Here is a 16258-nt window from a genome sequence, read left to right as displayed (position 1 = left end):
ACTAAAACCAGTTACAATATATTTTAAAATGTGTAGAGACTCCACAGTGCAGTATTTTAGGCTGCAAACCTATACCCAGTTTCCTCAGAATAAGCCTCAACTGAATTAAGTAGGACTTGCTTTTGAGTAGCCATGTATAGAATTGCACTGTTAAAAATATATTTGCTTTCACTGGGAGAGACTTAAGAAAGTGCTCAATACTTTTTCATTGAAAAAAGCATGTTAGTATGACTTGACTATGCTTAAACTGCACAAGCTCCAATATGCCTTTATAGTAGAGAAGGAAACAATGAAAGCAACCACTATCCCACATAAATGATTAAGAGATCTGTTGATAGACTTGTAAGAGCTATCCATTACAGTCTCTGTACTACATGTTCAAAAAATAAATGAAAGTGTAATAGTCGACAGGAACAATATTTTACTGCTTGTGTAATTTTTTTAAATGAGGCATACAAGCTACTTGTAAATTGTCAGGAAAACTCAAGTTTTTGTTGTTGCTGCAATTATTCAACTGTGGCAGATTTTTCTTAAGTTTTGTTTGGTTTCAGTAATAGATGTTAGCATACATCATACAAAATAAAAACTCACCACATGCAAAACCAAAAATCCTCTACTTTTAAATTATACCATAAACATGCAATATTTTTGAAATTGATCTGAGTACACCCTGACATACTTCAGAGTTTTATCTTTTACCAGTTTTAAGAAATTAGGTTGTTGTTAAAAGCTGCATTGTGTACAAAGTAAATTCAATTTGTGATGTGCAGATTTAGGAACCTGTGTGATTTTAAAGCAAGAATAATGGCAATTTTTTAACAAAAATCATAACTGGTATAAGTATACATTGAAGCTAAACTTATAAAATTGTGTGGTGGTGTTTAGCAAATACATTTGAACCTCATCCAGTTAAATGTTAAGCATTTTTTTTAGGTGTCACTGATTTTTATGGGGGAAAGTTTAACTAACTATAAGAACCAGGGAATTAAAATGATGAATTTGGTTGAATCATGCAACTTTAAAGTTGTTCTTTCTATTAAAATGCAGACAAGTAAATTTTTTTCCCAAAGGTTTCAAACCTAAGATGATTTTCAAGAAAAATGCATTTAAAATGTAATCAAAATTTTATTAAAATTATTTTTTAAATTTACTACACATTTTAAAATTGATTATTTGTAGCTGAGCAAAGATGCTACAGAATAACTGCTAACTTAACATTTTTTCTTCAAGTATCATGGATAGTAGACAACTAAAATAAAATATAACTTTAGTTATAAGATTATCTTTTAATATAAACTGGGAAAGAAAAGATGAATATAATACAAGTATCTTAAAACAAACCTAAAATTATAATAAAACTGACAGTTGCATCCAAGACTCACTGAAGTAAATGGAACCAAGTTACCTATAAGCTAGAATCCGGAACCCTCTCCATATAGATCATGTGACACAGTATCAAACAGTTTGTGTATAAAGCTGCTATTCTATGTGAAGTAAGAACCACGAGAAAAAACAACTAGCTGCTGAGGTCAAGAACTATAATTACATCTTTACATTCACATATTTTGGCTGGGAAAATAATAAATAATAATAATAATAATAATAATAATAATAATAATAATAATAATAATTTTTATTTATATCCCGCCCTCCCCAGCCGAAGCTGGGCTCAGGGCGGCTAACAACAATCAAAATAATCCAACGATTCTAAAAACATTTCATTATAAAAATTAATTAAAATCAAATTGATGGCAACCATTAAGCAAAATTCTGTGCAGATTGCCAGAGGAGGGGGGTCAGGCTGCTCCCTGACCAAAGGCCTGGTGGAACAGCTCTGTCTTCCAGACCCTGCGGAAAGATGTCAAGTCCCGCAGGGCCCTAGTCTCTTGTGACAGAGCGTTCCACCAGATTGGAGCCGTGGCCAAGAAGGCCCTGGCTCTAGTTGAGGCCAGTCTAACCTCTCTGTGGCCTGGGATCTTCAAGATGTTTTTATTTGCAGACCGTAAGTTCCTCTGTGGGACATACCAGGAGATCCAAAGGATTGCTTGCAGATTTTTTTTCAGGCACACCTAAACTCTGATATACTTCACACCCGCTGAACATGGAGGGGGCAGTTAACAGTGAGCTTCAACATTAAGTGAAGAGCTGCACATGGTAGAAGAATAGGCAATCCTTCTCTCAGTGGAAGCCCTTTCCACTTATGCATGGGGATCTCTGGATTCCAGCTAAAATTTATTATGAGTCCAAAACTGGTAGCCGAAGACTAGCAAGTCATAGCAGATGCCGTACCCACAGGGGTCATCTTGTGCATTAAACTTATGCTGCTTGTTTAAGAACAGGTATTCATAGAGTCATTTCTGTGGCTCACCACTTGTACAACATGGTCAGCCTCCACCCTTCACTGCCCCATACAAAAAAGTCCCATGGGGTCCTCTGGAGCATCAGTCCACAGCTGGGAAAGCAAGTTAGCTAGAAAGTAAAGTTAGTGATACCCACCCCACATGCAGGAACAGAAACCTCCATTGATCTCTCTTGGGTTCTGTCATCTGCAATGAATGTTCATGTAGAACCAGCCCAATTTAGTTTGTTGCCTGAAGTGGAGTCCAAATGGGCTAAGTATCCTGATAGGCCAACACATTAAAAACAGTCCCTTTTTATATCTCTACCTACCAACCACACATGAAAATTAGTTTTGCATGAGATGGACAAATACTATTCGACTATAAACCCATCCTTCTGAGCCACATTGCCATTTAGTACCATTTAACCTGCAAGTAAAGGTTCTTGCTCAGTTTCTTCGAAGGTATACAGAATGGCACTGAGGGGAAAAATCCATAGTTTAAAATAAAAAATACTAACCAATTCTTTGGTATATTGTGCATCATTAACTTCTAGTTACCACACTACTACAGAGAGGCACAAAATTTTGAGAAAAGAGTAAGTTATTAGTTAAATAAACAATGCTTCATATAACTTTTTTCTAAGAGATAGGCCCTGCTATCCTATGACCCCTGAAGAAGAATCCCAGAGACTATAGCAGTGGTGTCCAAACTTTTTTCAAAGAGGGCCAGATTTGATGAAGTGAAGGGCCGTGAGGGCGGACCAAAGGGCCAACCACAGTTGTTGACCTTTTTTTAGATTGTTGAGCCACTGAAATGAACTTTGGACATGCCTGGGCTATAGGAGCCATTGAAACTCCTACACTAAATGAGAGGTACAACCTCAGAGAGGGAGCTCTGACTGGAAACTTGTGGCCTTGCCCTACCAATGTTAGAGCTCCAACATCAGTAAGGCAGAAAAGGGGGAGTGCCAGAGATAGAGGGAAGGGAAGGCATGGATGTAAAGTCTTCCTAGTCCCCGACATGCCCCCAAATCAGGAAGAAAACTACACTAGACCTAGAGTTAGTGTAGTCAATTTTGTTTCAACTGTTTCCAATACAGTGGTACCTCTGGTTGCGTACTTAATTCGTTCCGGAGGTCCGTTCTTAACCTAAAACTGTTCTTAACCTGAAGCACCACTTTAGCTAATGGGGCCTCCCACTGCTGCCGCGCCACCACTGCATGATTTCTGTTCTCATCCTGAAGCAAAGTTCTTAACCCGAGGTACTATTTCTGGGTTAGCGGAGTCCGTAACCTGAAGCGTATGTAACCCGAGGTACCACTGTAGAAGAAAACTGTAAAAAAGCCAAAATCCAACACAAAACTGAAGATGTATAAGCACAAGAGTGCTGCTCTGCTCTTACTTCTGCCCTGGCAGTGTGAGACCTGAGAGGGTGAGCAGGGCACTGGGTAAACAAGCTTGACTGCCTTCCGTTCTGCCAAACCACTACCTAAATATTTATTAATAATGGTACTATCTTCCAGATAACTATATTAGTTCTACATAGAGGTTAAAATAAGTTAGCCTATAGTTAGGTCCTTAGTGTGTAGATTGGTCTAATAAGTATCTAAACTACAAATGGAAACTTGATTTAAGATTAGGAATTTTCTTAATTAGATTGTCTAGATTTAAATCCAAACCACTTGCCTTCAAATGTTCTAGAAAGTACTATACAGAAAGCTTCAGAAAATCAACTTAGTTTAGTTTTGCATTTAGTTATATCCCATTTTTGAACTTGAGAGATAGAAGGAAAGAAACTAGAACAGAAATAGTACATATTATCGCTTACCAAATCAAATATAAGCAACATTTCAATTACTCAGTTGCCCAATGAAAACAATAATACCATTCAAGGATGTAGCTTGCCAACCAATCATACAGGTTATCATAAGTTATAAAGGTATGGGTGCTTAGAAAATAATGCCTCTTTATATAATACAAATAATTCAAAGAGCTGGAATAGGGTAATAAATCTGTACATTATTTAACCTGGGGCATTAAAAAATAGGGTCTTTTAGCATATTATATAGCTAATTGTGAAAACAAGTATTTATTATTTTTTGAAGGAACTAACTATTATTAATCTTCTAAAATGTGCAGGTTGATGACACTCATTCATTGATTTTAACAATTCTGAGAAGCATACCTTCCCATTATGACGCATTCCCATTATGACACAATGAATAAGTAACCAATTAAATGAAGTACATGAAAAAAAAGAATGCTAAATGAAAGTTGTGCAAATATTGAAAGAATGAGCATTCATTTATCCAGCTACTCTAATTCCACACAAGGTTACGGTTTCTTATTCTTAACTATAAAACCAGTCTGATTTCTTCAAAGTTCAATGAAATTAAAATCTGATCCTGTCTGAATATGGTAAAAAAGGAAGCAACAAACAAATCTAAACAAATTCTTGTATCCAGTGCTAGAAATCCCCCAGGTGCCAGGTGTGTTTGTGACTGGCGCAAATCCAATTACAACTATATAGAGATCTCTAGATGCCAGGTTGGCGACTGACATTACCTTCTGGCTTCAGCTTTCTTAAGCAGGTAAGCAGAAGAGCTTATTTACTGCATTTATATCCCACCTTTTTCTTTAAACAGTACATGGTTCACCCTCCTCTAAAATTAATCCCTACGACGACCCTGGGAGGTAGGCTAAGAGGCTGTGACTTGCCCAAGGTCACCCAGTGAGCTTCATGACCGAGTGGGGATTTGAACCCTCTCAGGTCCTAGTCAAACACTCTCAGGTCCTAGTCAAACACTCTAACCACTCTACCACACTGGCTTTCTTCAGTACTTCTGCTATGGGGCAGATATATAAATTAAACAGGTGAATAAATACAAGGAAAGCAAAAGGTCCCTTAGAAAAGGATCTGAAATATTTTCTTTCAACCTTGAATTTGTTTTATTCTGGGTTGTTTTATTTGATGTTCTAATGTGCTGTAAACCACACTGAGAAATTTTCTTTAGAAGAGAAAGCAGTATAGAAATGAAATTAATAATAACAAACTTCACGGGGGGTGGGGTGGAGGATGGCACCTAGACTTTCTGTTGTGGCAATCGTAACCAAGGTTTAAGGTGCCATCTGGCGATTAGCTTATATGAGTTTTTAACACTGCTTGTATCCATACATATATGAGACCATACCCTTTAAGCATACAGTACATGTTTACATCAGAGTGCTTGTAGGCAGAGCCATGCTTCAAATGGCACACAGGCCACACAACATATATGTCAAAGAACATTCCCAACGCTTGCTGGCATTGTACAGAAGACCAACCCTTCCACTGCAACCTTTATAACTTCTGGTGCTTGCCCTTCTATAGTATCCTGACATTTTCTGAATGAATTCCAAATAAAATCTGTACTTTGTACTTGTTCTTAAGATTCCATGCTATCACAATAAGTTATCATTGAAGAAAAAGGTTTTGAGTGTGTCAGTACTTGTACATTTAACTGAACTTAAATTTTACTTATACTTTATATTACTATATATATAATTGTAACAAAAAGCTAGGTTTCTTACAAGTCTTTCCCTGGTGATTAGTGTGGGGATTCCGCCATAATCATGAAACAGAAAGTGGAAATTAGAAAATATCAAGTTACACCAATTTTCTCCCAGAAGAGGAATTGTTTGTGTCACATATGAAACTTTTATTTAAGTAGCATGAGTAGTGAATATTTGTTGTTAAATTCAGTTATAAATGGTCCCATCATGCAATATTGTGAAAATTTAAACTATTTGTAAATGATGAAATTTGATCTTTCAGAGTGCATGATTTGGTTAATTTTGTATCTATTCATGCAATAGATGTCAAAGGAATGTCAAGATGTCAAAGGAAAATGGCAATGTTCATTTCAACCATATACTGTAGTTAATATCTATACATTTCAGTACTGAATTAACATGGCATGTAGGACAGAAAGAAACAACAATGTTGCTTAATCCCTGCTACGCTTAAGCAGCACAATAATATTGGGGTTAAGATTATCTCACTACACCAATATTTACGTGCTGCTAGGGCGGAACAAGTATAACAATTGTTCTACTCACTTGTCTGCCTACAACGCAAAAAAAAACCCCCATAATACCAGAAAAGATTATTTTCCTTAAAATTCTAAAGCAGCATATAATGACTTGCATATTTACTATGACATACAAATCATGATGTGCTGCTAGAGTACTGTAAGGTTTCTGGAACACAATACTTACTCCGATATACCTAAACTAATGCGGTTAGAAAAACAATAATTTAGTAACAATATTATTCAAAGAATTACCTGTAAAATCAAGAACCTATTATGATCTAGGTCAATTCCATGACTTCGAAGTAGAAACCCAACATCTTTAAATGTTGATTTCTTCCCACTGATATGGTACACAGAAGAATTATCTTTGTAGGCTGTTCTGGAGACATAGAAATTGCTGTTGGGAATGACTTCATAATCATCCCCTTCCTGTTTTGAAGGAAAACAAACCCAGAAAAACAATTGTTAGTTTTAAGCCACAGGTCTACCTAAGATTTCAAAATTAAATAATTTATTTTCAAAAATCTGTTATATCCTAGCTAACTCTGACATTAAAACTCGTAATAAATCTTATAACATATGCACTTTATTAGTCTGGCCAGCATTTTTGTTGTCAGATAATGTCTTGGAAACACAGAACTTCTCCATTTTTTCTAAATTTAGTAGGATATGATTTCAACAACTTAATGTGCAGACTAATATTTACTTCTGAAAAAATATGCAATCACAACACAGTTTTGTGGGATAATCCAAAATATCTATGAATAGAATTGTAGCCTTAGTCTTTTGCCTACCACCATATTGTAGAACAGATACCCTTCTCCTATCTTCTTCCTGTCAACTTGCAAAGCAGTTTCCTATCAGTTCAAAGAAGTTACTCCCAATTTTCAGCAAAGAAAACCTTCAGTACCCAAGGTTAACCATTTTAAAGAGGCAGTTTTAAAACACTGGGAATACAGCATCTTTTTTATTAAAAAAAATACCCTAAAAATATACACAAATTATTAAGCATGGACTTAAGCAGATCTTTGACAAGCCACACATACAATGTTTTAATCCATATTCAAAAAATGCAAAAATATTTTTCTATGAAATTTTATCCCACAAAATATTTTTTTAAATTGTTTGTCCTCCTAGCCTAATTCCTTGAGAGCTTAAATTTGTTCCAATGAAAATCCACAGAAAAATTACTTATGGAAAAGTGATTTATTATTTAAAAAAGCATAAATGGAAGATTAGATATGACTGTATTGTGGCTGGCTTTAATGGAGTATTATTTCTATTTTAAATGTGTATTAATTTAGAAGGATAGTGTTTCAATATATATTTTAAAATATTATTTTTCAGCTCATTACACCACCAATGCTGACAATTAAAAAAAACACCACACACAGCCACAACAGCATCCCCAGTTGTGTACAAAGAATCCCCCTCCTGGTTTTACTATTTGGACAGTTAACCTGGTAATGTTTTATTGAGCTAATTGGGGTTATTTTTAAAAATGCACACGGATGTCCATTTTTGTCCAATATTAACATATTACCCACACACAAATTTGAAAAGTAAGAGAAATGATTTGAATTTAGTTTAACACTAACCCTTGTATAAGGGTCTAGTGACTTCTGTTTCAGTGAATCTGAAGAAGTGTGCATGCACACGAAAGCTTATACCCAGAATGAACTTAGTTGGTTCTCTAAGGTGCTACTGGACATTTTTTTTTAAATTTTTAAATTTATTTCCCTTGTGAAAGGGGAAATATAAAAAATTTGCAAATCATGTAATTTTAAACAGATATGTAGTGTCTACAGGTTTGTAATTTATAATAAACCATACCAAAAATTAGTTTAAAAATTTATTTTAAGTCAGTGTATGTTGATATTGGAAGGATGATGACTTTAAGGTGGTCTTTCAGAGTACATTTATAGTTTACATATACACCACACACAACCCTGTATCTAGCCTGAAACATATAAAACCTTTTCAGTTCTACAGCAATTCCTGTAATATGCTTATCTAGCTTAAACATACTTTAAACTGAAAGCAGAATAAGCTTTACATTGCCGTAAGTAATATGTACAGACAAGAATACTTTTCAAGTTAAATATACTTATGAAGCAGAAATGGAACTCCACTGCTACAGTCCTATGCACACTTATTTGGGACTAAGCCCCAATACACAGTGGCACCTACTTCTGAGTAAACATGCACAGAATTAGATTTTAAGTATATCAAATACCTTTCAGAACTCTAACACAGAGAACTAGAAAGGCACAATGTTTCAATAAAATGATATAGGACATTATATGATAAACCTTCCCCAGCTTTAACAAAAGTAAAACATACCTTGTCAATGATCTTTTGAAAATGAACTTCTACTGTGCAACTTTGAATATCACTATGCTCATCAGAATTATGGATCAGAACTGAAAGTTTTTTGGATCTTATTTTTTGTGCTCGATAACCAAAAACAAAGAGCATAGAATCAATCACATTGGACTTTCCACTGCCATTTGGTCCAATAATGCAAGAAAAACGCTGTATAATAGAAAAAAGAAAGCACTCCACTTTAATAACCACTAGCAATTATGCTTCTTTGCGTTGTAGACAGTTTAAAATATCATTACACCTAGTGCAGGAAATTGTGAACTACTGGAAAGCTTAGTTTTTACAGCCAACGGTAAAAAGTACAACCTATTCAAAGACACCTCCTATTAGCTCAAATTTCTGAAGTTTTATCCTGTGAACTCTGCAAAATGAGCTGCATTCAGCAAGCAAAATGTTACAAAGAAACATGTTTATAATTAGCTACTTGAAGGGTATCGATATGTTTTCAAATTAACATGAACTCATATTGTATAAGTGAATTATTGATAATTATTCATAACAGAAAAAGATGCATCCTTTTCTAGCTGAATTCCACAGAAAGCAAGATCTTGAAAACAGAAGTACAGACAATAGTAATTCACATTCTTTCATTTAAAGTGCCCCCATGTTACTTAGCAATCTGTAATTTTCACTTTACTATGACCAGCTAAGTCAAAAGAGTCTTACCTCAACTTAGAAGTCACTTAAAAAAGAAAGATACCTTATGAAACGGTCCTAGAATTTTCTCCCCAGCATAAGATTTGAAGTTCTGGTTTACAATGTGAGTTATCATGAGACGAGGAGCTCCAGCTTCATTGGTCATTGCTGGAGGTGGGGGAGGAGAGATGCTACTCAAAATCTCTTCTAAACTGCGATTGTCAACTACTCCGTCTGAGACTGCTAGAAATTTCCAAACAAAAGCAGAAAGACACACAAACTTAATGACTACATACACCTACAAATATTTCATCTCTGTAGTAAAAACAGAAGAATCCCCCCTTCCAGTAACACCGTTACTATACAAGAATCAACATATTTCTATCCACAGGCTGAATTACTAGGGAAAGGATCTAGAACGTTGCTTCCATTTACAAGCGAACTTATTCTACCACTAGAACTGTACTTTAAAGCCACAACATTTTCAAAGTAATATGCTGGCACTAAGAGTCTTTCATCCATACAAATCCAAAGAAAACAACTTTTTCTACAGACTTGCATTTTCAGGCATGCTCAGAGCTTACGTACACTGTAAAGGAGGTGGTCTGAGGATCTCTGCACAATGCCCTGCAAGCTGTAATGACAGCAACAGCACTATTCCTCAAAGACAGGAAGTTTGTCACACACAGAGAAAACTGGCCACTTAGATTTCAAGAAGACGTAGAACAAATTTTTAACTCATTGAGGCAACGTTTTCTTTGAATAATTTGTTGGTGTCACTTTTCAGTTTTTAACCCATTCACCAATAAAATCCTAAATGTCTGATGACCAATGTACTGTATTATGTGGCCTACGGCTTCGTTTCCATGCAGACGTTCTCAATACAAGATGCAAAGCTCAAACATGTTTAAAATATACACAGTACTTGCCTAAGGACACACAAGATGCAAACAACTACTCTCACACCACCTCAAAATTTTATCTGTTTAAATCATTTCTTGCTTTTCTGGCACAATATAAGGAGTACAGGCTAAACACTAGGAATAAGAAGACAGATACTGCCTCTAACACCACATTAACCTGAAACATTTATAACTAATGTGGAAAACATCACAGAGTTAAAGGCAAAATTGGACTTGTCCTAGCTTCTAAGCAGGACACCTCCACGGCCAAGTTTATGAGCCAAATATATAAAGATGAAGAGAAACTGACCTTGCTGAGGTACTTCAGGGGTGTGCATATTGGCTTCTTTTTCAGGTTCCCCATCACTGAAGGAGTCATCCAAGGGTTCATTGCCTTTGTGATGGGCTGCTGTAGATATTTTAGCTCTTTTTCTTGGCATGATTTCAGTTAGCTGTTCCGATTCCAAACAACCAAACTACAGAAGCCCTGTTATCGTCTTTGTTAATGCAAATGAAAAAATCCCAATGACCTAAATATTACATTAAAAAATGATAAAGTTGTGTGTCCAGTGTCTAATATTAATCTAAAATGTGGGTTACTTTTGCAATTTGGCAAGCTATTATGACAAGTATGTAGTACCTCTCCTCCCATTCTCCACTGTAAGTGACAATTTACAACTGTCATATTAACTCAATATATTAAAAAGTTAACTAATTTAATAGAAAACAAAAATATTGCCTATTTTATTAACCAGAATTAACAGGTGTAATCTCCTTAAATGCAGAAATCACTTTACAATAAAGAAGTGTAATCTCCAGCCCTTTATTTGAATTATTTTTAAAGGATTCTGTTCAGGTTCAAGACTCAAGAATTAGTCTAGTATTGCTTAAATAATTTAATAGTCCTTAACAAGATGTGTTCTCATTCTTTTATTCCAATGAAGATAACTGTAAAACTTGAAATGAGGACAACCTTTTTTTACTGGTACCTGACTACAGAGTAATTCAAGAAAGCCCATATTTAAGTATATAACATAAGGGGGGGGCTGAAAGGGGAGATGTTAATTTGCTTCTCATAATCAAGGTTTATTAAAATCATGTTCAAAAGACCTCTTCAAATAACTGACATTAAATAAAAAATCTCAGCCCATGCATATAGGATGCGGACTGTTTTGTATTAATTTTACCCACACCCAATAATTAAATAGGCTTATTAACGTTCTCTTTAAGCCAATAGCATACTCAGGAAAGATACTGTAATAGTTATACTTCACTGACATTTATAGCCTCCAGGAGTCCAAAGGAATCCGACTGAAAGAAGTGACGTTGGCTTTCAAACGTTAATAGGTTTGCAAAGCAACGGCTGTTTTAATTTATGCACGTTATCTCACAAGTATTGTGGGAAATTAAGCGCCCTAATAAATGAATCGGGCTTTTTACCCTTCATAAATCCATCACCTCCTCCCCGCACCCCACCCCTTCGTAGCTTGCTTCCAATCAAGGGGGTCTAATTAGTGGTGCTTTACTAAAAGCACTTACAGACCTACTACTGCCAAATATCACTCATCAGGTCAGGGCCGCGAAATGAAAATTAAAAAAAAAAACTTTGCTGTGAACCGAACGCAGAAGTTTTAAAAAATAAATAGTTTGGCATGCCTGCTCTTTAAGAATGCATTGGAATCATCCAGCCCTCCCTCCCCTTAGACTCCGATGCGTACGTGCCTCTTTACCGAGAGCAACCAGTTGAAGTAATTTTTTTTCGCGGGAGGGGGGAAGGGGAAATATCTACTTCACCCCTCCAACGGCTAAGAATTAAATCCTTCAGGCGACTATAAAAATCACGGGGGGGGGGGAGAATCTATTTTTAAAAGAAAATTATGATTATAAATCGTCTCTGACAGCCTATACCAAAATCAGCAAAAAATAAAAAATAAAAATAAAAAAAATGCAAGGAGCGAATGGAAGGAGACTAACTTGCTTGTACCGATAGCAACGGAAATCGCCAGCAAATATAGCTTTTCACCCCACCCCCACGGAGGCGGGTAGGGGGGAAAGCGGGGGAGAAGGAAAAAGCGGCCGGTTTGGGGAGGGGAGGGAGAGAGAGAGAGAAGGCTGCCGCCTTTTTCTTCATAGAATAGTTTGTGGGCGTTTTGCTTTTAATATTTAAGAAAAAAAAATTTTTTAAAGCGAACAAGTTTCCCAAGTACCAGTAAGCGCCAGCCAAGTCCATGAACCTTACTGAAAGTTTCAGCCTCCATTCTAACCGCAGGGAGGGAAGCTTCTCAAAACTCTCTTCCCGCAAAAACCTAAAAGCAACAACAGTTCCTCCCCCCCAAAAGGTCTTCTTACCAGGCAGAGTCAGAGTACTTCGTCCCCATCCACGGCCCAGAACAGGCAAGCTGGAGCGAGGGCCGACGGCGCTCCCAACGTAGCTGCGGCGCGAGCTGCGGAAAGCTCCCTTTTCCTGCCTGCAGCCTTGGCGGCTTCTACACTCGAAAATGGCGCCCAAACGGCAAACTCGTAACGAAATTCGTTAGAAACGCGCAAAGCACGCTGGGGAATGAAAAAAGGGGCCGGCTTCCCACAGGTTTGAAAGGAGGGGAAAAAAAACGAAGAGAGGAAAAAGGAGGGGGGGAAAACCCTCTCGCGCCGCCATCTTGTTTTCCGTTAGTTAGCGGAAAGGCGGGGTTGAATGTTGTCACGTCATGCTTTCCTCAGCATTCCTCCCCTCCAAAAAATAGAGAAGTATATACAGTATACCGTATATGTGTACGTGCGTATAGAATGCTTTTGAACATAGGATTAAAATATAAAATATCCAAATGTAACGAAAAGGGGAAAGGAGCCGAGCCCCTCCCGCGAATAATCGGACAGGCGGAATCGGTCACCTAGCAACAAGATCCAATAGAGCATACAGTAGCAGCGGAGGAATAACGAGAAACTGATTTTTATACGTATATAGAGAGATATATTAAAATATTGAAGCATTTAATACAAATTTGACAGGTCAGCCCCCTGACGTCACGGCCGGCGTCACACGCTCTGGGAGGGTCTGAGGTGGGAAGGAGAGTGTAACGAAACCTCGCGGGCGGGGGGTGGGGGGGGAGCGAGAAATCTCGCGGGAAGTCGCTATAGAGACCGAACGGCTTCCCGCTCACGGTTGGCATCAACAGTGCTGAGGAGGGAGGGAGTACTTTTGGCCAGAAAGGCGAACTTCTGAGGGCTCTTGGAGCGGGAATACCTGACTGGCAAGCGGGCGCGGAGACAAGGAGCAGAGGCCTCAGCGCTGCGAGTGCCTCTCAGAGGTACGGCGCTGTGCGCTTGGACTAGGTGCTCACCTTGCGCAGGTAAAAAAGGAAGGAGCAGGTGTGAGGCGGGCGGGCGGGCGGGCGGGCGAGGGAATGGGAAATGGTCAGGTCCAGAGACCTGAGCGAGTGACTGGCCGCCGAAGCCTCCGGGGTCTTTAGTATGCTCAGGTTTTGCAAAAATGTGTTATATAGCCAGGTACGCAACGGTGCCTTTCTTTCTCGTATTACTTTCCAGGCTCCCAGGTTGCAGTCCTCTCTGTCGCTTCTTTGGGGTGACCCCACTGAAGCTCTCGGGAGTTATTAACCCGGGGATAGAAAGCAACAGTGGATTTTAGGGGGGGGGGGTGAAGGGAGGCCTGCCTACAGCCTGACATGCAGCTTTCCCCTTCATTTTTATTCCCGTTTTACTCGGATCAGCTTTCAAAGCCCTGAAAAGAAACGGGGTTCGGAAGATGCTGCTGCTGCTGCTGTTGTACAGATGTAGCCTTCGAAACAAAATGTTCTGGTTCCCATACTGCAGTGATTGATTGGCTGGTTGGTTGATTGCAGAGGTTACTTTGTCGATGAAATGGTCCTAGAGTCATAGGCAAAGCCATCTTTACGCATGGCCATTTCTGCTCATATTTGGAGCATCAGCATCAATAAGAGAAAGTAAAGTATTTCATAGAAGCCAATGGAAGATGTTAACTAAAGCAGGTTGTCCCCCTGTTTCAGCACATGCTTTTTTTCAGCACATGCTTTAAAAAAAAAAGGAATGAGGATTTTATTCTACATTGGTGCTTTGGGATTATGGAAGGTACTTAGAGGCTTTTTCTGCACTAAAAATATCATGAAATAACTTTTCCCCATTCTTTTCAAATTCCCAAGGGGGAAAAATCCATATGTCCATTATAATTTGAACCCTATATTTCACTCTGAGGCTACAATTCATTGCACACTTATATCAGAGTAAGCCACATTAAAGTCAATAGGCCTTACTTCTAAGTAAACAAGCATTGGATTGTGTTGCCTAGGTGTTACCGGTACTTTGTCTGGTCAGTTAATATCAGTTAAAGCTTTGCCAATGATTGAGAACAAAATCAGTAACAATAAAGCACAATAGGCTCAAAACCAATATTGTGTAGTCGACTGCCAGGAACCAAAAGACTGCAAATCATTGCAAGGCCTGCTTCTGATGCTAAATCCTTGCATAGTAACTCCTTGGTGGGTTGTAGTATCTATGTTGCTGGAATCCCAAGAGGTTAGAGGGCATATGTTGTGCATAATGGCATATTCTCTTGTGAATAAGAAAGTGTCCATTAATTTACATTAATGGGAGTTATGGCAATTGAAGAAGTTCTCTAAAGTCCATTATTTCTGCAGAACCTTTTGTAAACATTTTTTTCTTCCAACAGTTGTTTGTAACTTAGCATTTTATTGCCAGGAATGGGTCCAGAGCTTTCCCAAAGTATCTGACTATATTGCAAAGTTAATACAAACACTTCCTCATCTTTATGCATAAATCTGTAGCACATTGCATTACCACTTTGGGCCAGAGAAGGTAATGATTGATTAAAATGTGAGTATTAATATTTTAGTACAGGTTACTTTTTTGTATGTGTTTTACAGGTATTAACTGTGCAACCAAGAAGATTTTTTTATCAATGTAGCAACTGGATGATCAATAACAGAAATCATAATGAGATTAAAGACATCTCTGTTGAAGGAACCAAAACATATCCTTTGTTCATCTCAAACCTATGTCATAGGCATAGCTGACAATGTTCTGATATTTCTCAGTGCTTGTAACAATGTGGTTTTTTAAAAAATCACAAATGTATCAAAATAAAATTTTGTATCTCTCAGAGCGCAAACCCTGTTAGAAAGACACAAAATTTTTGACAATACGCTTTGTCCTACAATGATCCAGTTTACATATTGTGGTAAACTGCCTTTGATCCCTTAGTGTGAATGCGAGCAGCAAACCACAATCCCTGGCTTAGTGTTATGTCTAAACCTGGTATCAGTGTGATTTGTTTATAATAATATAATAATAATTTATTTATACCCCGCCCATCTGGCTGGGTTTCCCTAGCCACTCTGGGAAGCTTCCAACAGAATATTAAAATACAATAGTCTATTAAACATTAAAAGTTTCCCTAAACAAGGCTGCCTTCAGATGTCTTCTAAAAGTCTGGTAGCTGTTTTTCTCTTTGACATCTGCTGGGAGGGCGTTCCACAGGGCAGGTGCCACCACTGAGAAGGCCCTCTGCCTGGTTCCCTGTAACTTGGCTTCTCGCATTCTGGATTAGTTGTAGTAATCCGCATTCTGGATTAGTTGTAGTTTCCGGGTCACCTTCAAAGGTAGCCCCACGTAGAGCGCATTGCAGTAGTCCAAGCGGGTGATAACCAGAGCATGCACCACTCTGGCGAGACAGTCTGCAGGCAGATAGGGTCTCAGCCTACGTACCAGATGGAGCTGGTAAACAGCTGCCCTGGATACAGAATTGACCCGTGCCTTTATGGACAGCTGTGAGTCCAAAATGACCCCCAGGCTGCACACCTAGTCCTTCAGGGACACAGTTACCCCATTCAGGACCAGGGAGTCCCCCACACCTGCCTGCCTCCTGTCCC

General features: G+C 38.0%; 2 protein-coding genes across 4 annotated transcripts in view; one reads left to right on the top strand and one right to left on the bottom strand.

The window, feature by feature from the left end:
• The window catches only part of SMC4 (structural maintenance of chromosomes 4), a 40597-nt gene extending 27769 nt beyond the window's left edge, over nucleotides 1-12828 (bottom strand). Inside the window, exons 1-5 of one of the 3 annotated variants that reach the window (XM_081862135.1) lie at nucleotides 12687-12828; nucleotides 10648-10834; nucleotides 9500-9678; nucleotides 8758-8949; nucleotides 6667-6843 (exon numbers count right to left, since the gene is read on the bottom strand). In XM_081862135.1, the coding sequence (XP_081718261.1) occupies nucleotides 6667-6843; nucleotides 8758-8949; nucleotides 9500-9678; nucleotides 10648-10777 (678 nt within the window). In that variant the 5' untranslated portion in view covers nucleotides 10778-10834; nucleotides 12687-12828. Of the gene's footprint in view, nucleotides 1-6666; nucleotides 6844-8757; nucleotides 8950-9499; nucleotides 9679-10647; nucleotides 10868-12686 lie in introns of all 3 variants that reach the window. The other 2 variants (XM_081862136.1, XM_081862134.1) reach the window with 2 other exon arrangements.
• A 668-nt stretch (nucleotides 12829-13496) lies between these two features.
• The window catches only part of IFT80 (intraflagellar transport 80), a 65132-nt gene continuing 62370 nt past the window's right edge, over nucleotides 13497-16258 (top strand). Inside the window, exons 1-2 of the mRNA XM_081862375.1 lie at nucleotides 13497-13684; nucleotides 15254-15363. Of these exons, the coding sequence (XP_081718501.1) occupies nucleotides 15324-15363 (40 nt within the window). The 5' untranslated portion in view covers nucleotides 13497-13684; nucleotides 15254-15323. The remainder of the gene's footprint in view (nucleotides 13685-15253; nucleotides 15364-16258) is intronic.

The sequence above is a fragment of the Podarcis erhardii genome (assembly GCF_964252035.2).
Source record: "Podarcis erhardii genome assembly, chromosome: 5".
Taxonomy (NCBI): domain Eukaryota; kingdom Metazoa; phylum Chordata; class Lepidosauria; order Squamata; family Lacertidae; genus Podarcis; species Podarcis erhardii.
The sequence above is the reverse complement of the archived record's forward strand: the minus strand, read 5'-3'. Positions and strand labels throughout refer to the sequence as shown.